Source organism: Molossus molossus, unplaced genomic scaffold (assembly GCF_014108415.1).
Source record: "Molossus molossus isolate mMolMol1 unplaced genomic scaffold, mMolMol1.p scaffold_m16_p_14, whole genome shotgun sequence".
Taxonomy (NCBI): domain Eukaryota; kingdom Metazoa; phylum Chordata; class Mammalia; order Chiroptera; family Molossidae; genus Molossus; species Molossus molossus.
In genome coordinates, this window is record NW_023425349.1 from 36,079,188 (window position 1) to 36,101,085 (window position 21,898).

At 45.8% G+C, this 21,898-nt stretch overlaps 1 protein-coding gene across 1 annotated transcript in view; it reads left to right on the top strand.

Annotated features, from left to right (window-relative positions):
- The first annotated feature begins 21,370 nt into the window (after positions 1-21,370).
- Positions 21,371-21,898, top strand: part of B4GALT1 (beta-1,4-galactosyltransferase 1) — a 53,072-nt gene continuing 52,544 nt past the window's right edge. Inside the window, exon 1 of the mRNA XM_036260709.1 lies at positions 21,371-21,858. Within this exon, the coding sequence (XP_036116602.1) occupies positions 21,447-21,858 (412 nt within the window). The 5' untranslated portion in view covers positions 21,371-21,446. The remainder of the gene's footprint in view (positions 21,859-21,898) is intronic.

Genomic DNA, 21,898 nt, shown 5'->3' on the forward strand with positions numbered 1-21,898 from the left:
AGAAAGCCCCCTCCAGCCCTCGCTCCAATGCCAAACAGGTCAGTTCTTCCCCATATGTCTCTGGCGCCCCTCGAGCTGCCTCCCCTCCAAGCTTAGAGGGAGAGAGTCCGATAAGTCCGTGCGCAGGTCCTTTAAGAGGAGCTGCCTGGGGCTCCAGCCGCCTCAGCCTCCCTGAGCCTCAGTTCCCGCTGGTTTTTCCAGCCAGAAGTTATGGGGATTTATCTTCCTGGCACTGGAACCCTGAGTGGGGTGCCTGGTGTGGGACAGGGACCCTTCCATCCTCAGGGAGGACCTTCTTAGCTGAGGTGTCCTCCTAATTTTTATCCGCCACACGTGGGTGTGGGACCAGCCCGTTGCATCTCCGCCCCTCCTACCAGTCTGGATGTGGCTGCTTCTTTAATTCCGTAGTTGTAGGACTTCCATTCAGCTTGATTTCAGGTGGTTCTGAATGATGGTTGTTCTGTAGTTTAGTTGTAATTTTGATGTGGTTGTGGGAGGACACGATAACGCGTTTACCTAAGTCGCCATCTTGACCAGAAGTCTAAAGATACATTTTTTTTTAAATCAGTTATCTCTGCCTAACCGGTGTGGCTCAGTGGCTGAGCATCGACCCATGCACCAGGAGCTCACTGGTTTGATCCCCGGTCAGGGCACATGCTCAGGTTGTGGGCCAAGTCCCCAATGGGGGGCATGCAGGAGGCCGCCAATCAATGTTCTCCCTCATTGATGTTTCTATTTCTCTCTCCCTCTCCCTTCCTCTCTCTCTAAAATCAATAAAGAAAATAAAAAATTTGTTTTTTAAATCAGATATCTCCAGTGAGATTAAGATGGGTGGTGGCATTTTTATTCCAGCTTCACATGACATTGGACCAATCACTTCCCACAGGCTCCTCAGCCCTTGGATCTTCCCAGGAGAAGTTGTGTAGGCTCCTTCCTCGCAGCCCTACACCTTTCTTTCCTTCTATAGTGAATAGGCAACATAACAAAACAGGAAGATATAAGGTCTGGAGCTAGAGTAAATGGATTTATTTTATTATTATTATTATTATTATTATTATTTTTTACTTTATGAGAGGGAGAGATACAAACATTGATGAGAGAGAACATTGACTGGCCACCTCCTGCATGCCCCCCACTGGGGATTGAGCCCACAACCTGGGCATGTGCCCTGACTGGGAATCAAACCAGTGACCTCTTGGTTCATGGGTCGATGATCAATCACTGAGCCACATCAGCCGGGCTTATTTTTATTTTAAAATTAAAAAAATGTTTTAGAGAGAGGGAGGGAGAGAGAGAGAAAGAGAGAAAGACCAATTTGTTGTTCTATTTATTTATACATTCATTCATTGTCTCCTGTATGTGCTGTGACCTAGGATTGAATCCACAACCTTGGCACATCAGGAGGATGCTCTAACCAACTGAGCTACCCAGCCAGGGCTGAATGAATGGATTTAAATCTGAGCTTGTCTCTGCCATTTACTGTGTGATTTATGCAAATCACTTACCCTCTCTGTGCCTTGTTTCCCCAAATAACAGTGTTTCAAGGATAATAATGATTACAATATTAAAACCTGTTGGGGTTGTTGTGAGGAATCGTTAACTTATGCAAAGGATTCAGTCAGAATTACTACTGCAGGAACTACAGTGATACCTCGGTTCTCGAACATAATTCATTCCAGGAGGACGGTCGAGAACCGAATTGTTCGAGAACCGAAGCAATGAAACCCAATAGGAAAGCGTGACTCCACAAAGCGTGACTCTCTCTCTGCACTCACACTGATGACGCAAGCAAGGCGCGCTGGGCCGAATGAACGCCATTCGGCTCAACTCGGCTCATCTCGGAAGTTCGAGTTCCAAATATTTGTTCGGATTCCGAGACAAAAGTTTCTCGAATTTCCTGGTCGAATACCGATTTGGTCGAAAACCGAGGCGTTCGAGAACCGAGGTATCACTGTACTCTTTTTCCTCTCCAACTATAAGGTTTTGGTGGAAACCTCTTCCTTCTTATGTGACTCTGCTTTCTTAGCCACTGCATTTAGTCATCTGCCAGGGGCAGGATCCTGACACAGCAAAGCCAATCAGAGTTCTTTCCTGGGATCTCTGAAATTGGAACAAGAGAAAGGAAGCCTGCAGTACCTCTCTGGTGGGGAAGCACTCAGACAGGAGACCCAGACCACTGGCAGCCATGTTTCCAGTCTGTGGAGAGAAGCAGACATTAGAGACAGAAAGAACCTAACATTATTAGAACCCTTGGTTCCATTTTCCCTAAGCTCACTTGCAACTAAAGAGAGTTTTAATACACCTCCTAAGGTAACTGTACTGTAGGACAGTACAGTTCATGAGGTCTCCTGTCTGTCCATCTCTCTCTGAAAAGTCAAGAACTCTTGTAAGCTCCTTCCTAAGACACACATGCACCCTCCTCACACACACACACAGAATCAAGGCAATTCCCAGCTTCTTTTTTAAAATCCTCATCCGAGTATATTTTTCTATTTATCATCAGATCTCAGAGTGGGAGGGAGGGAGGGAGAGAGAGAGAGAAATATCAATGTGCCTCCCTCACATGACCAGACCAGAGCTTGGGATGAACCGCAACCGAGGTATATGCCCTTGACCGGAATTGAACCCTCAACTCATTGGTCCGAGGGCCAACGCTCTAGCTGATGGGCCAAGCCAGCCCAGGCAATTCCCAGCTTTTTGTAGTTCCTTCCCTGCCTGCACTGCCTGCACACTCCTCTATTCTCCACACACACACCAAAAGACAGCTGCGTCAGTGCCCAGACCTTAGGAACTGCACTTGCTAAACAGGATGTAATCCCAGAAAGCTGTGCCCTTCTCTGTACACTCCTTGTCCTTTTTCACTGCCCTATTCAGTAACTTCACAAATATATAATGAGCACCTGCCAAGAACCACATCAGGCCTGGGGCCCCAGAGAGGCAGCAAACAGTTCCTGCTGTCAAGGAACCCGCAGGCTTGTGGGACCATCAGGCTGTCAAAAGACAACTCCAAGAGAGACAGTGGGATGAGTGTGGAACAGATGTTATTATCAAGTGCTGCAGCAGCTCAGCTCTGTCACTGGTTGTGTGGGATAGTCGTCTGGCTGGCCTACCCGCCTCCAGCTTCTGCCTACCCTGGGGCCACCCTGCTCATTGCTGCCAATGTGCCTTTCTGAACACTGTTCAGCTGCTCCTTCCTCCACAGACTTCAGCACACATTCCTTAGCCTGGCAAGATCTTAATCCAGATATTGCCTCAACCTACTTTCTCAGCCACATTGTCCACTGTTCCCCATTCATAAACCTTACCCACAAGTCTAACCAGACCATTGACTTTTGTCATATGTCTTCAGCATTTTCACACCACTGTACCTCTTCTCTGTTCCTTCTGTCTCCCATCCCTGCATGTGTCAATTGTATACAAGGTGTGGCAAATGTGTTTTATCTTTCACATGCCTGCTCTGATCAACTGGCTGTGTAGCAAAGGATTCTGTGGACATTCCTGAGTCCATAAGAGAAAAGGGATCAGGTAGCAAAATCTGCCATGGACACCAAATTGAGTGTGTGTTGGGGGTATGTGGAGGGAGGGGGGGACAACACACAGGATGCAGTTGCAGACTTTGTTCCAGCTCCAGTTCTAATATCACTTCCTTGTACCTCCAAGTGAAATTAACCTTTTTTTTTTTTTTTTTCTGAACTTTTATAACCTCTTCTACATCTGTTAGAGCACAGATTGTTCCTTCCTTTTTATGGATATATCTTTTTTTCTATGTGAGGATACAGATATATAATCCTATGGAGCATTGTACAAGGTAGGGATTCTAAACACATTAACTGAACAGATGGAACCATGTGGAACACCACTGCCATTCAGCAGGGTGGGCGTACAACTACTGAAGAACCTCAAGGGGCCTGTCCTGAGGATCTGGCTTTCCTGACAGGCTTCTGCCAAGGGTAGACTCAGAGGATGGTGTTACTGTGGCCATGTTCTCACTCCAGAATCCATTTCCTGTGTTGTCACCTCTGTCTGACCCGTCATTTGCTATCTTGTGAGTCTGTGACTACTAAGGTCTGAGCTCCCACCCTCTCTCCTTTATTCTTTTTTTTTTTTTTCTTTATTGATTTTAGAGAGAGAGGAAGGGAGAGAGAGAGAGAGAGAGAGAGAGAGAGAGAGAAAAACATCGATGAGGAAGAACATCAACTGACTGCCTCTTGCATGCCTCCCACTGAGAATTTGGCCCACAATCCAGGCATGTGCCCTGACTGGGAATCAAACTGGCCACCTCTTGGTGTATGGGTTGATGCTCAACCACTGACCCTCACTGGCTGGGCTCTCCTTTATTCTTTTACTCAGTAAAGCATTACTGATGCCTCCTCAGTGGCCAGTTCTATGTTTGCTGTTTGGGGTACAGAAAACATGACCTGCCTTCAGTCTAATCACTGGCTTGGGGAGGGTGGGATAGGGATGGGTGAAAGTCTGAGACCTGGATAATAGGAGACAAGAAGTGACCTGGAACCTAAGAGAGAAGTAGGGGGAGTGCTGATTGAGAATAGCAGAAGGTTGTCCAGCTGATGCGGCTCAGTGGTTGAGCATTGACCCATGCACCAAGAGGTTGCTGGTTCAATTCCCAGTCAGGGCACATGCCCAGGTTGTGGGCCCAATCCCCACAGTGGGGCATGCAGGAGGCAGCCAATCGATGTTCGTTCTCATTGATGTTTCTATCTCTCTCTCCCTCTCTCTTTCTCTCTCTCTCAAATCAATAAAGAAAAAAAGAGAGAGAATAGCAGAAGGCTTCTGGGTTGGGGAGGTGGAGGTTGTTGACATACCCACACTCACCAAATTCCCTTCCCTCTACACTCCTCAGCACCACATAACTGTCCCGACTGCCACCACTGCAAGGTGTGTCTTCCCCGGTCTGGGGACTTACATAGATGGAATCAGGCAACAATTAAACAGCCTCAATACATCTTACTACCTAGACCCCCACCCCACACAAACACACAAACCTCAAGAACCCAACACCAATTACCCTGCCATACCTGGGCCCTCAGGGTTCTCATTGGACCTCTTGAATCTCCTTTGCTAAGTTCACACCTAGGACTCTGGGTCCAGGTAACCACCTGGGCTCCTGAGCTGCATGGGGCCCTGTTTTTCCTGTTACCAGATCTGGGTGACCACGGTGGGCATCTGTGATGTCCCTAAATTATTCCTAAATTATTATAGGAGCTCCAGAACTATTGGCAGATTCTATAAGGCTGCTCCACCCCTGTCCCTCTGGGTTTCTGGTCCCACAACAAGCACCTTCCCCTTCCTCCTCCCTTCCCCCTCTCACCCCACAAACATGTTTGGGCTGCAGGCCCAGCTGCGGAGCTGTATAGCCCTATTGGCAGGAGAAGGCTGGCTCCAGAGAGCTGGCTGAGGGGAATGCGGCAGATCACATTTCTTCAGCTCGTGCCAAATATTATTCAGACGTAGCTTTTCAGACAGACACAAATTGCTCATCCAATAAACACAGAAGGGCTAATCTCTGGACATTTATCAGAGTGGGGAAAGACAAGAGAAAGGACTGTCACAAGAGACCTTTGAGATCTGGCCTGGTGTGGCTGGCCCAAGGGGAGGTGGTGAGACCTTCATGTACTCCTGGGGTTTTCTCCTCAGAGGGCCTGAAATGTGGCACCAGGGCTTTGGGATTTGTTTTCATTGTGACACACAAAGCCTGTGTTGGTACATACACTTCCTGCAGTGAACAGTGAGGAAGAAATCTACATGGGCCAGGGTGCCTTTGTGGGCCGACAGATCTCACCTCCAGTTGTCAGTGGTCAGGGGATAGCTGAATGCAGAGACTCCGTAGCTTTCTCTACCATGCACACATAAAGCATCCTCTAGTCATTCTGTATTTGTTTGCAGAGTTCTCAGGAGACATCCCTCCTGGCCTGGACTCTCTCACTTCTTGCTGATAGGTGTGAGAATATGGCTGCTGAGAAAGCAGATCAGGGGACTAGGCTGACCACATGGCCGGGGAACAGAGACATAGGGGTCCCCTGTCACACCAGGGGGCTGGTTAAGCCACTGAGGTCTTTTGCCAGCCCCTTTTTGCTACGCCCTTCTAATAGGATCCAGGAACTTTCCCTGTGAAAGACTCAGCCCAGAAACCAGAGAAACCAGAGAAACCAGGCCCTGCTTTACGGTGCAATCTCAGAGCCCAGGGAAAGGAAGACCAGGTAAAGCCTCTGGAGACAGCCTAGGTCCTCCCACTGCCCTATGCCAGACTCTGTGCCACACTGGGACTCTGAAGTGTGTCCAGCAGAAAGGGCACCCCGCTGGTGGGAGGAGGCAATGACTGGCTCAGGGTAAGGGCATGCAAATAATTGCTGACTTTTGTATAGTCAGGCACTACCGTTACTTTTCTCACAACAACACGATGAGGTGGCTGTGCTAATTAATATTGGTTCCACTTCTCTGGTGAGGCACTGAGAGGTTGCATCACTTACCCAAGGTCACCCAATTAGTGAATAGGAAGCTTCAGAATCTGTGCTCTTGATTGGACTCTGCCATATTTGCCTATGGGTCTATGAGAGATGCCTTGGTTCCAGAAATTCCACTTGTATGGGAATCCTTAGCAAGGTTTGGAGCTCTGGAGTCCCCAGACCTGGAATGAGGCCTTCAAAACACAATGCTAAGGCAGGTTTCCATGGAGGACCTGGGGCTCCAGCTTTCCCAGTGTTTTCAGAACTGAGAGGGTCCCTGGGACGTGGGACTTTCCATTTTAAAACTGGGATGGTCCTGGGAAAACAGAGATAAATTGATCATCCTATCTATAACCAAAGGGCTGGGCATGAATCATTGCCATGGACTTCAGAACCCACCTGTGGTCCATCCTCCTCCTCACACATCTCAAGACAGGGACTCACAGAGTGGCATCCTGATTAAGAAGGGAAAGTAACAACCAGCTGGCAGCAGCCCTTCCCAGATGCTGGGGAGAGGCAGCAATAATGTCAGGTGGCAGTAAAGCAGGGACACTGTAGCCCCCAGCTTAGTAGGAGTAAGGCCCCTTCTGGTGTAGCCAATCCTAACACAACAGGAAGACTAAGGGGAATTCTCAGGTGAGGACTGGCAGGCAGGTAGGCAGTACTAACCTGGTGGCCTCAAAGGAAGCCAGAGGCCGGGCCTAACCCACTCTGATGGCAGGGAGGATGTTTACTTTCTGGTTCTTGAAACTTAATTCCTGTTGGGAAAGGCCTCTTCTCTGCCCACCTGCCATCTGGACCCACACTGACCTGGCCCAGCAACCCTAACCCTTCTTCCTCTCCGACTTACTCACTGCTTGTGTCTATTTGGCTGTGAAGATCTGAAACTCAGTGAAGCTGGAAGATTTCAGTGTATGGAGATCGGGTTCTGAGGCACAGACTCCAAGGGCGGTAGTGCCCTTGGGCCTCAGGAGGGGTAAGAATGGGGCCAAGAAGCCTGAGGAGGAGCAGGAATTAAGACTGAGGGTGTACATGTCATAGAGGCAGGTTGTTTTTTTGTTTTGTTTTGTTTTGTTTTTGGTCAATGTAAGGAAAAACTTTCTACAAACTGGAGGTTACTAGCACAGTGGTTCTCAAACTTCGGGTATATATGAGTCACCCGGGGATTTTGTTAAAAGGTATGTGATTGAGCAGATCCGAGGCAGGGCCAGAGGTTATGCACCAGCCAAAGCTGCAGACTGCACTTTGAGTACAAGGGTCTAAATATGCTGTTTAATAGTTGCTACTAACCATATGTGAATATTGAGCATTATAAATTTTTAAATTTAAATAGTCACTTGTTGTTAGTGGCTATCATGTTGGACAGTATAGATATAGAACATGTCCGTCATCATGTAAGTTCTGCCTAGAAGACACACGTTTCCCCATCACTTAACGGCTTTTATGTCCACCCTTTGTGTGGTTATTATAAAAAGGATTGAAGCGCTAGTTGAAATGGGTTGGACTTCTCTCACTACCCTTATCTTGCTATGGTGCCTCTCATCAATGTTGACAAAGTGAATGACCAGGGGGCCTTCTAATGAAAAATTGGTGTGTTTTTTAACAATTCGTCGGTTGATAGGTGACTAAAAATTATTTTTTGATACTAGATCCTGGTGTGGGTGTGATTTTTGGTAGTTAATTTGGAAGGAGTTTAAAAATTGAGAGGCCTGAGTGTGACAGAACTTCTTTCATGTCTACCTTATACTAATAGGGTTTCTCAGTATTTCCACCCATAAACATCAGTAGAATTTACACTAAACTCTAACTTCCTAGAAGTAAGTAATATTGAACTACAGTAGATACACAAACTAATGTGAGGGGGGAAGGTACCATTCATGCCACTAAGAAATGCGTTTCTGAAATCAGTTTTCATGCTTCTATCAAAATTTGCGAATTATGTTTTAATTAATTTTATTCTCATGCTCATAAAAATTATAAATAATAACTCAATACAGAAGAATTTTTAACAGACTTACAGTCAGAAAATTATTTTTAATTTACAATTTTAAATTTCAATTTACGTATTTTTGTTATGAAGAACTGGTAAAGAATGATCAGTAAAAGTTTTTCAGGCATAAATATATATTGCATTAGAATAAAATTATTTGGAAATAGCAGAATGAAAATATGAGTTCCGAAATGTCCATTTTTCCAACTATCATAGTCTAGCATTTTCTTTCTTTTTTAATGGAGATGTTAAGTATCAAATCACTATAGCATTTGGATCCCATTGTATTTACTTAAAAGGTTGATGTAACAGTTCTAGAATAATGTTAATGTTTTCAGTACTCTATAAGTTACATGTTTTGCAACTTTAAAATATTCAGAGATTTTTCTCATATCTTTAGAAATACCTGAGCAAAAATGTTGAAGACTTGTGATCATTAAGCAACTGAGTGCTTGTTTACTTTTCTTTTTTTAAATAAGGTGGTGAGTGGGAGTATGCATTCTAACATTAAAATCTGATGATTTATGTGGAAAGGATATTATAAAATAGTATCTCACAGTAGGTTCTATATTTATGAAACTTTTATTTTTTTAACATTTTTGTATTCTTCCAAAATGACTTTTTTTTTGAGGTCTAATTGACATACAACATTACATTAGTTTCAGGTATACAACATGATTTAATAATTGTATATATTACAAAATGATCACTGCAATAAGCCCAGTTAATGTCCATCACCATATACACTTGAAGGATATTTTTTCTGGTGATAACTTTTATGGTCTACTCTCTTAGCAACTTTCAAATGTGCAATACAGTATTATTATTAACTATAGCTGCTGTGCTGTATATTTATGTTTGTGTGGTTATTATAAGAAGAATTGAAGCACTTTTGTGCTTGACGTTTATGACTGCAAGTCTGTACCTTTTGACCACCTTCACCCATTTCATTCATCTTACACCACCCCCAACGCCCATCTCTGGAAACTACCAATCTCTTCTTTTTGTTTGTTTGTTTGTTTTTGTGGTACGTGCCCCTAGCAGGAACCGAACCCGGGACTCTCTGGTCCCCAGGCTGACGCTCAACTGCTGAACCAAACTGGCCAGGGCCCAATCTGTTCTTTATATCTATGAATTTGGTCTGTCTTTCTCTCTCTCTTTTTGTTTCTTTGTTTTAGACTCAACAAAGAAGTGAGATCATATGGTATTTCTTTCTCTGGCTCACTTATATCTTTATCTATTTATCTATTGAAGGATGTCTAGGTTGTTTCTATATCATGGATATTGTAAATAATCCTGCAGTGAACATAGGGGTGCAGATATCTTTTTGAACTCTTCAGATAAACACCCAGAAGGGGAATTGCTGAGTCAGATGGTAGTTTTTTGTTGTTGTTTTTTTTTTTTTTAACTTCAGCTTTATTGAGATATAATTGACATACAAAATTGTAAGATGTTTAAGGTGTACATCTGGTGATTTGGTATTATGGATACACTGTGAAAGAACTGCCCCCATTTTGTTCTTGTTATTGTTCTTAATCTTCACCTGAGAATATTTTTCCATTGCTTTTTATTTTTTATATTTTTATTTATTTTTGTTACAGATTTTTCTCCTATTGACACCCTCCTTGCCCAGTCCCCAGCTTTGCTGTCCATGTCTATTGGTTATGCGTACATGCATATAAGTTCTGTGGTTTATCTATCCACCCCCCCACCTCCTCTTCTGGCGATTGTCAGTCTGTACCCTATTTCCACGTCTCTGGGACTACTGTGTTCCTCAGACTGTTATGTTCATTATATTTCACAAATAAATGAGATCATATGATAAAAAAAAAAAAAAGAAGCCTGAGGATCCCAGGCAGTGCTCTCACTTCATTTCCAGGCCCATTTCTCTGGGTTTGTTCCATTCTCTCAGCTTATTTGATTCTCTGGGTACTGGCAGAAGATGGAATGTTTACATAATTTCCTTCTGGCCACACCCAGGGACCGACTGACTGTGCTGAATCTCAAATCCTAATTCTTAGGAGAGACCATATGATTGGGCCAGCTTGGGTCAGATGCTCACCACTGGTCCAAATAGCTTTCACTGGTGGGTGGGGTCAAGCAGTACAAAAGTGACTACAGAGGACCCATCCCAGGAGGGCCAAATTTTTAGAAAAAGGAGTCACCATGAGCCAGCTACACACTGTCACTCTCTGTCATATAACTTTCCTGGAACTGACAGTTCCGGAGCTGTGCCCTCTCTTCCCAGAGCTTGTAAAATTTCTTTTGTGGATTTCTCAGTGTTTGATTCAATGTTACTCCCATTCTGGAATACTTGAAACATTAATTTGAGTAACTGTGGCAAGCTATTAAAAAGCCAGTTCTTAAGCCCTGTGACCTTTACCTTATACAGCACTCTGTCATTTTCTCCTTTACTTAGGGGGTAGGGCCTGGTTCCTCAAAGTGAGATCCACAGACAAGCAGCATTGTTAAAACTGCAGGATTCCCCCTTCCACTTACACAGCAGCATCTGAATTTTTTTTTTTTTTTTTATCCTCACCCGAGGACATTTTTTGATATTTTGTTCAGATAGAGTGAGAGGGAGAGAGAGAGAGAGAAACATCGACGTGAAAGCGACACATCGAGTGGTTGCCACCCACACGACCCAACCAGGGCCGGGGACAAACTGCAACCAAGGTACGTGCCCTTAGCGGGAACCGAACCCGGGTCTCTCCGGACCGCAGGCCAACGCTCTAACCGCTGAGCCAAACCGGCCAGGGCTGAATTTTTTTTTTTAATCCTCATCCGAGGACATTTTTCCATTTTTTGTACAGACAGAGTGGGAGGGAGAGAGAGGAAGAGAGAGAGAGGGAAACATCGATGTGAAAGGGACACATCGAGTGGCTGCCACCCGCACGACCAACAAGGGCCGGGGACAAACTGCAACCGAGGTACATGCCCTTCGCGGGAACCGAACCCGCAGGTGGACGCTCTAACCGCTGAGCCAAACCGGCCAGGGCAGCATCTGAATTTTAACATCTCCCCAGGTTATTTTACATTAAAGTTTGGTAAGTACAGGAGAAAGTTCTTGGCTTATCTCTCTTAGTAGACTGAAAATTCTGAGGGCAGGGACTCTATTCAGCAAATGTCAATTATGTACTTTCTATGTGCAAAGTATCTTGCTTTGTCTTGGAACTCCTCAGATGCAGTAATGAGGGGATTTAAAGCTCAGAGCAGTGGTTGGAGAGGATAAATTAATTATATGGCATCTGAGCTGTGCTATTAAATAATCCTGTAAAACACAGGGGAGTTTTGGGGGTATGGATAAAGCAAACATGAGATGATGGAAACATGGGGGTTCGTTATACAATTCTTTCTACTTTTGTGTATTTTGAAATTTTTCATAACAAAAAATAGAAAAGAATAATGGTGTAAGACATTGTAAGAGATCTTCTAGCTGCTCAAAATAAATTTGTTTCCTGGCCAAAGGAAGTAAATCCAAGGCACTAAGAGAATTTCCAAGTGAGACTGTTCAATCCCTGCCAGAGAGTTTTGGAGGATGTATGCAGTAGAAAGAAGTTTGAGCCCTGGCCGGTTTTGCTCAGCGGTTAGAGCGTCAGCCTGCGGACCAGAGAGACCTGGGTTCGGTTCCTGCTAAGGGCACGTACCTCTGTTGTGGTTTGTCGCCAGCTCCGGTTGGGGTTCTGTGGGTGGCAACCAGTCGATGTGTTTCTCTCACATTGATGCTTCTCTCTCTTTCTATTGCCCCCTCTCTCCCTCCCACTCTATCTGAAGATAAATGCAAAAATGTCCTCGGTTGAGGATTAAAAACATATATTAGTTTATATTATATATCTGCTAATTATATAAGTATTTAATTATTTTAAGGCATTTAATACTGCAAATTAGCAAACCATCTAGAGATAGAAAATACCATATTATATATACAGACAAACACAAACATGTCACAAACAGATCAAGACATGAACAGAATTACTAATAGTTGTGTGGAAGACACAACTTGTCTCATTTGTCCTTTACAATTTTTTTTTAATCCTCACCCGAGGACATTTTTTCCATTTTTTGTTGTTGTTGTTGTTGTTGTTCAGATAGAGTGGGAGGGAGGAAGAGAGAGAGAGAAACATCGATGTGAAAGGGACACATTGAATGGCTGCCACTTGCACGACCCAACAAGGGCCGGGGACAAACTGCAACCAAATACACGCCCTTAGTGGGAACTGAACCCGGGTCTCTCTGGACCGCAGGCCTACGCTCTAAACGCTGAGCCTGGTTGGTCACGTGGGTGGCAGCCACTTGATGTGTCCCTTTCACGTCGATGTTTCTCTCTCTCTCTCCCTCCCACTCTATCTGAACAAAAAATGGAAAAATGTCCTCCGGTGAGGATCAAAAAGAAAACAAAATAAAAGTGCTCCTTTCCCAATTTTTTTCCCCTTAGGTTTCCTAGTCTCAGGTAGTCTTGGGCTGTGTTTGCATTTCTAATTACCCAGCTTGAGAACCATCTGAGACATTCAAAATATTCCTACCAGACTTTGAAAACTCAACTTCAATTTTGCCAAATTTCTGATCAGTTAATAAATCCTTTAAATCTCATTCAAATGTACTAATTTTTATAATCTTCTATCTCAGTAATCTTTTTAAAATTTTTACTTTGTTGGGAAATCTCGAGTTTTCCTTCAGCTTTCCTCAATTTTCTTGTTAATCAACCTAATGTTTTTATTAGCATCTGCAAGACCCAAGAAGCCAAAATAGCAAATTCAAAGTTTAAGATTAGTTATGTTTCTTTACAGCTAATTTCCCCTCCTTTTTCTTCTTAAGCCCCAGCTGGTTTTGTCCAGCAGTTAGAGCCTTAGCCACCTCCCGCCCCACCAGGGGTAGGGGTGGTGGTTCTCGTGTGCAAGGCAACCAATTGATGTTTTTTGTTTGTTTGTTTCCCTCTCTCTTTCTCTCTCTCTCTCTCTCCCCCTCTCTTCTTCCTTCTCCCTCCCTCTCTCGCCCTTTGTGTTTCTCTCTCTCCCTCCCTCCCTTCCTCCTTTGCACTCTATCTAAAACTCACTGGAGCCCTGAACTCAATGGAACCCTGGCCAGTTTGGCTCAGCGGTAACAGCATCGGCCCATGGACCAAAGAGTTGTGGGTTTGATTTCCAGTCAAGGGCATGTACATGGATTGCAGGTTCATTGAAGGTTTGTTGTAGGTTCATTGCAGGTTCGATCCCTAACCCCAGTCCGGGTTGTGTCGGAAGCAACTAATTGATGTGTCTCTCTTGCATTGATGTATCTCTCTCTCTCTCCCTCCTCCCCTTCCACCCTATCTAAAATTCAAAGGAAAAATATCCTTGGGTAAGGATTAACCAAAAATAAACAAATAAATAAATTAAATTAAATAAGAAAAATAAATAAATAAAGGAAACGGGACTTTTGAGACCCAGAGTTGTAATTCTGCGTAAATAAAACTTTCTACCACATCTTATCCTCCCATGTGGGCCTCCAGAAATGCTTATTCCAGTAGCACCCCAAGAACCCCACTCCCACTAGCAATAGAGAAATTCTGTCCCTCCATTTTTCTGGTAACAATCGGGATGACGCTCTAACCAACTGAGGGGTCTTAATGCCTTATTTTAAAATTTTCAATTTAGAAGTCTTTCCAATTCAAAACACCCATTGTTTGGCCAGTGACAGTAGGATTTTAATATCAATTCAAACTAATAAACCCTTTATGGCCTAACTAAGAAAGCAAAAGTCTTCCATAAAGAGTGCAAGTGGCCCTGGCCAGTTTTGCTCAGTGGTTAAAGCGTTGGTCCACGGACCAGAGAGTCCCAGGTTCGGTTCCCACTAAGGGCACGTATTTCGGTTGCAGTTTGTCCTCCGCAACCAGTCGATGTGTCTCACACACATCAATGTTTCTCTCTCTCTCACATCGATGTATCTCTCTCTCTCTCTCTTTTTTTAATCCTTACCCGAACATTTTTCCATTTTTTGTTCAGGTAGAGTGGAAGGGAGATAGAGGAAGAGAGAGAGAGAGAGAGAGAGAGAGAGAGAGAGAGAGAGAGAGAGAGAAACATAGATGTAAAAGGGACACATCGAGTGGTTACCACCTGCACGACCAACCAGGGCTGGGGACAAACTGCAACCGAGGTACGTGCCCTTAGCGGGAACCAAACCCGGGCCTCTCTGGACTGCAGGCCGACACTCTAACCACTGAGCAAAACCGGCCAGGTCTTCTCTTTTCCTTCCCCTCTCCCTCACGCTCTAGCTGAAGGTAGATGCAAAAATGTCCTAGGGTGAGGATAAAAATAAAAAGAGTGCAAATTATGTAGCCCTCAGTGATACAAATGTTTATTCCTAGAGTTGCCTAAGAAAAATGGGCAGCCCTGTCTTTCAACAGCTGTTCCCAAACACAGGGAATCATGTGCTTTCCCCCCCGAACAGATTTCCTAAGCTTGGATCCACAAGCTGTTCAGCTGCCCTCTAGATGCTTATGCATCATCCAGCTGGTGGGGATAAGCCATCCCTGGGAGGAATGGGTTCTATAGAAAACAAGAGTATTCAAACCAAGTTTTTGTTTTTGTCTTTTAAATCAAAGTTGCATTTGCCCAAGAAACTGGTTTCATAAATGTTTTCTCTGGTTAATCTAAATTTAGAAGAAAGAATAGGATTCTCATCACTTCTAACTTCCATCAAGCCCGGCAGACAAGAGATCAGAGAGGATGACGAAGTTAAAATGCTTGCCATCTCTGTTGGCTAATGGTCAGACCATGATCTCTTACCTGCAGCAGCCTTGGGAGGTAGCAGCGTCCCAGCCAGTGAATTTTCCTTGCTGGCTTGCCAAATCTGTGAAGGCTAAAAAAAAGACAAAAACAACTTTTCCTCCCACCTTCTAAATTCTTCTAGCTGGGCTAATTAACAGAAACAGATTAACAGGAGAAAATAAAATGTTAATACATGAGCATGGGGAATTCATATAAGCATGAAAATTCCAAAGACAGTAAGGGAACATCAGGTAAAGATGACATTTTGGGAAAAAAAAGGGGGGGGGGCTGGGTCTTAGATTTCAGAAGTGTGAATGAGCAATTTACAGATAGTTGAGAAAGAGCTAAACACACATGGCAAGCAAATTTTTGCTAGGCAGCTCAGAAACAATGGGACACAGTAGTTAATGGGACCCCACCTGAAACCCTCCTATTTACCATACTTGATTCAAATTAGGCTAAAGAGAACACCCTAAAATCCCGTTCCTGGAGTAGGCCTTTCCATCTCAATCTCTTAGGCAGCTAGGGGGAGTGTCAGAGGTTCTTGCTGAGTCTTGTTTCTTTCTTTTTAATTAATTAATTAATTTTTGTGATACGTGCCCCTAGCAGGAACCGAACCCGAACTCTTTAGTCCACAGGCTGACACTCAACCGCTGAGCCAAACTGGCCAGGGCATCTTTTAAAAAATTTTTTTTCTTTATTGATTTTAGAGAGGAAGGGGGAGAGAGAGAAAGAGAGAAACATCAATGAGAGAGAACACCAATTGGCTGCCTTCTACATGCCCCTCACTGGGGATTGGGCCCACATCCTGGGTATGTGCCCTGATGGGGAATCGAACCTCTTGGTGCATGGGTAAACATTCAACCAGTGAGCCACACTGGCCAGGCTCTGAGTCTTGTTTCTTAATAAATAGCTTGAAATCAATATCGCAACAAGCAGCAAAATTTTGGTCCCCTTCAGTTATGTGTAAATGATTTTCTAATTTTGCAAAAGGAGGGGTGGTAGTCAGTTTCTTTCCCTTACTTAAAACTAACTTTAAAACATCGACGTGGACGCTACCCACATAACCCCAACTGGGGCCACCGAGGTACATGTCCTTAGTGGGAACCAAACCCGGGCCTCTTTGCTCCGTGGGCCAATGCTCCAACCGCTGAGCCAAACCGGCCAGGGCAGGGGCAGGAGTAGGGATTTTCTAGTTCACATACTGATCAGTCTGCCAGGGCAAGGCTGATATGGCCATCCCAGGACACATCCCCTTTGTCTCTTTGTTGGCTTAATTCTTAGGCAGGCTCTTTCTACATGATCACTGTAAGGGGTTGAATAGTGTACCCCCCAAATTCGTGTCTAACTCAAACCTCAAAGTAGACCTTATTTGGAGATAGGGTTTTTGCAGATGTAATTAGTGGCTTTTGGATTGAATTGCTCAGAGAGTAAAAGGAAGAAGGTACTTTCTTTTATGGTTCGTAGTTCCCTGAACCTGAGGAACCATACCTAGGCCTGATTCAGATGGTGAGATAGACTCTGAAGTCCTCATGGGATGCATCTTTGGGGAATCTTTGGAGATTAATGTATCTTACATGTGGGAGGAATACAGATAATTTGTGGCCACTGGGCTGCCATTTTTTTTTTTTTTTTTTTTACCCCTTCTCCCATCAAGAAGTGGAGTTTATTTCTACTCCCCTTGAATCTGGACTGCCCTATAATTTGTTTTAACTAAAATGCCCACATAAGTGATGTTTAAGGCCAGGCCTTAAGGAATTTACATCTTTTTATTGTTGAAATGCTCCTTCTTGGGATACACCCTCCAATTTGTGAGGAAACCCAAGCAGCCCCGTGGAGAGGCCTTTGTGGAGAGGTCCATGTAAAGAACAAAGGTCCCTGACCCACAACCCATTCTGACCCAGACACCAGCCAGCACCAACTGCCAGCCATGTGAGTGAGGCCATTTTGGAATGTTCAACTGTGCCAGTGCCCAGCTGACACTACGTGAAGCAGAACAGAAACCTACACTGTTGTGAGAAATTGTTAGTTTTAAGACAGTAAGTTTTGGGATTGTGTGTTATTCAACAATAGGTAACTAAAATAACTATCTACCATGTGCCAGGCACTATTCTATGCCCTTGTGATCTACTAGAGTGAAACAGAAATGTAAACTGACAGGTGCAGATGAGGGTTCTGTGAAAGAGCAGAGGAAATGTCACTCACCAGTTGTCATTCTCTCTGCAGAGAGAAGCAGAGAGCTTCGTGAGTCTGGGCAGATCAGCATGGGATGGACAAACTACCAAATCCAGATTCCAACTTTTGGCCAGTCATCAAAGTAACTTCCTCCTCTGAGTGTCTCTCTTATGGGATTGTTTCATCTGGACAAAGGTGAGTGGAAAGAGCTGGAGAAGGTTGCCTTGGGTCTGTCTGTCTCTCTAACATTAGTTCATGTTGGACAGCTGGATAATGTTGTCCTGAAGGTTTCTGACCATCTGGATCTTTCTGAAGCAAAAAATGTACTGATTTTAAGTACCTCTGGATAGGGGCTGGTGAAGCTAGGGTTCATGCCTCAGTGGACTCTGCATATTCCTGAGGGACAGAGCAAGTGTTGTTCCTTTTCCTCACTTCCTGGCCAGAAAGGGTCCTGGGACAGGTCAGTGACCCCAAACCTCCCCTCAATCCTGTCTCCTGGCCATTACCTAGACATATGGAAGATACATCTCCATTTTCCCCTCCCCTCATTTTCCAGCAGGGGCTAATCTGACCCATCTTTACTCATCGGCTAGGCATTTCCCTCTAGGCATACATATAGGCTGGTAGGGTCAGCTTCATCCTCACCAATTCTCTGGTAAGCAACTCTTGACTTTTGCCTGGCTGGTATGGCTCAGTGGTTGAGCTTCAACCCATGCACCAAGAGGTCACTGGTTCAATTCCTGGTAAGGGCACATGCCTAGGTTGTGGGCCAACTCCCCAGTGGGGGCATGCAGAAGGCGACCAATCAATGTTCTCTCTCATCGATGTTTTTCTCTCTCTCTCCTTTCATTTCTCTCTCTAAAAATCAATAAAGAAAAAACAAACAAACAAAAAAACAACTCTTGACTTTTTTGTTCTAAAATAATAATAGTTCTTTCCTTCTCCACTTCCCATATTATCAAGACAATCATAAACATTCATTTAATAGATATTTTTTAAAATATATGTTTTTTAGTCTGTGGGCTAACACTCCAACCGCTGAGCCAAAACAGCCAGGATTTATTGATTTTTTTTTTTTTTTTAGATACAGAGGAAGGGATAGAGATAGAAACATCAACTGGCTGCCTCTTGGAGGCCCCCTACTGGGGATTGAGCCCTCAACCTGGGCATGTGCCCTGACCTCTTGGTGCATGGGATGATGATCATCCCACTGAGCCATGCCATCTGGCTGGGCCATTTAATAGGTATTTTAATAAACATTTACTCAGTGCCAACTATGTACCTGGTTCAGTTCTAAGAACTGAGGATACAATAGTGAACAAGAGCTAATCTTCTAATGAGAAAGAGAGACAACAATAGATAAATGTCTAGTGTTGGGTAGTGATATCTGCTCTAAAAGAAAATCAAGAAGCTTAAGCAGATTTGGGTGAGGGACTATTCTACAAGGGTGGTGTAAGAAGACCCCCTGAGTGATCTGAATGAAATATGAGGGAAGAGTATTTCAGGTTAAGTGAACAGCCAAGTACAAAGGCCTCAAGGCAAGAATAGGGCAAGTTCAAGAAATAGCAATTAGGCTAGTGTGGCTAAAGTAGACAGGGAGTGATAAAGGCGGGGAAGAGAAATAAGAACCAGATTAGACAGGGCTTTTAAGGATTTTAACTTTGTTCTGAACAAAATGGCATAATTTCATTTATACTGACAAAGATCTTCCTGGATGCTCTTTGGAGAACAGATTGGGGAGGGGGTATGGAGGAGGTAGGAGCAGGGTGACCAACTAGGAGGCTACTATATAATCCAGGCCAAGATGATGGTGACTTGGTTTGGAATGGTTACAGCAGAGTTAGCAAGTGATGAATTCTGATGATTTGAAGGTAGCACTGACAAGACTTGCTGAGGGCTTGGAAATGGCATTTGAAAGTAAGAGAGGTACACTGATGACAGCTTTTAGGTTTGGGGGTTCCAGAACTGGATGAACAATGGTGCCATTCTCTGAGGTAGGTAAGAGTGGGAGTAGAATGTAGGGAATAGGTTGTTGGGGGACAAGATGTGTTGAGTTTGAAATGCCAGTATGATAGGCAATTGAATATTAGTCTGAGGGTCTGGGCTAGAGACAGAAATTTTGTAGTCATCAGCATAAAGCTATTATAAATCAACCCTAAGGAGTGAGTATAGACAGAAAAGAGCAACATGGACTATGGCCTGGGGCCTTCAACAACTGGGGAAGTGGAGGAGAAGCCCATCTAAGAAACAAGAGTGGCCAGTAAAATGAAGAAGATCAGGAAAACCTGCTGTCCAGGAAGCCAAGTAAAGAAAGTAGATTCTGTAGGATCACAACCAAGGGGCAACTCCTGAGCCTCAGTCTTCTCATCTGTGAAATGGAGACAGTAACAACTGCCTACTTTACAGTGTTGCCGGAATTAAATGAGATAAAACGTGTAAAGCAGTTAGGCTTGTGTCTGACTGGCATTTAATAAACTTTCAATCTACATTATCACTCTCCCCACTGCAGAGTTGGTTGCCAGAGCCCTCAGCTTCTCCATCCACATAAATGACAGCACCTCCCTGAGTCCTTCTCAGGAGTGAGATTTCCTGGTTCATTCAGGCACTAGGTGGGTCTGAGCACTGGCCTCTGGGTCAAATTTGAACCAAGCCTCTTGAGAGCCTAAGCCTCTCACTCACACAGCCTCCAGCCCTTACTTGCAAATCAACAAAGGATAAACATGTGATAAATAAAAGGTTAGGAGCCAGAATTCTGCCTCTGCCTCTCAACAACTGTGGGATCTTACGCAAGCTTTTTTTTTAAAATATTCATCTTTTTTATTTTTTGGTACGTGCCCCTAGCGGGAACTGAAACCGGGACTCTGTAGTCCACAGGCCGAGCTCCAACGCTGAGCCAAACTGGCCAGGGCTTATGTAAACTTTTTAACCTTCCCGAGCCTTGAACTCTTTTTATCTGTAAAATGGGACAATTCCTACTTCATAGGATTGTGTCCAGGCCCGTGTAGATTGTAAATAAAACCGGCTGCTCTCCTCTTGCATGTTGGCATGGGAGTTACTAAGGCTCTTTGCTTCCCTCCCAAAGCGTGTATCCTCGTGGGGTGGGATGCGCTAGAAGAGCCCCCCACCCCCAAAACACACAACCCTAAACCGAGCTGGGCAGGCCTCTGAGATCCCATAGCCTGGGCTATTCAAGAGACGCAGACTCATCCCCTTTCTTTTCCGCAGGGCACCACGTCTTCTCCTTGGGCCCCCATATCCGTAGAGGGACCTAGACGGCCTAAGAGAGGGAGTTTCGAATGTCCCTGAGAATCCCTCCGCAGCTGCCCCACCTTGTGCCCGGTGTTGAAGCCCGTTTCCGGGACAACCTCTCTGTACCCCTCTCCCAGACCCCGCAGGCCTACGGAGGCCCACCGGCTGGAACACCGCCGTGGCCCCCAACCCCTCTAAACAATGACCTGCTTGCCCTTTTCTCCGCCCTCTTCTTTGCCATTGCGCCATAGGCCCAGACCCACATCTTAGCCCTTGAGCACCCCAGGAAGTGGCGGCGCCTCTCGAGAGTGGATCGGAGGAGGTGGAGGCGCGGCTGGCTAGTGACCGAAGCCCCCACGACTTAGGCTCAGGAGGACGGCGCTTCGCTGCAGGTCCCTGGAGTCGGAATACTGAACCAGGAAACCACCTCGCCTTGGGGCTGCCCGCAGCCCCCCTCCAAACAGCTCCGCCCCCTGCAGCCCAATTTCCCAGCTCCCCGCCCCCTTAGCTCGGCCCCGCCCCTCCACCCTGCGCTCCGAAGACCCCGCCCTCGCGCTCTCACCCTGAAAACTCCTCTCCCGGCCCCGCCCACACCGGCGACCCCGCCCCGCCCCCGCCCGCGCCTCGGGCTCCCTTCTCAGCGCTCGGCGGCCGGGCCGGCGCGAGTCGGCGTTCCGCTGTTTGTTCGCGGGCGCCGCGCTCCTCGACTCCCCTACGGCCCCTCCCCCAGTTCCCGCGGTCTGGCAGCGCCTGGCCGGCGGCCCGCGGGCGGGCCGCCTTACCCGTTGTAACCCACCCGCCTCTTAAAGCCGCGGCGGGAAGATGAGGTTCCGGGAGCCGCTCCTGGGCGGCAGCGCCGCGATGCCGGGCGCGTCCCTGCAGCGGGCCTGCCGCCTACTCGTGGCCGTCTGCGCGCTGCACCTTGGCGTCACCCTCGTCTACTACCTGGCTGGCCGCGACCTGAGCCGCCTGCCCTATCTGGTCGGAGTGCCCACGCCGCTGCAAGCTGGCTCGAGCGGCGCCGCTGCCATCAAGCAGCCCTCCGAGGAGCTCCGGCCGCAAGGGGCAGCGCCTCCGTCGCCTGTGGACGCCTCCTCCGAGCCGCGTCGGGGTCAAGATTCCAGTCCAGAGGCGGATTTTCGCCCCGGCCTCTCAAACAACTTGACCTCGGCCCTAGTGTCCCCTATCACAGCACTGCCGCTGCCCGCCTGCCCAGAGGAGTCCCCGCTGCTCGGTAAGGAGTCGGGTTGGCGCCAGTCCAAGGACTGGAACTC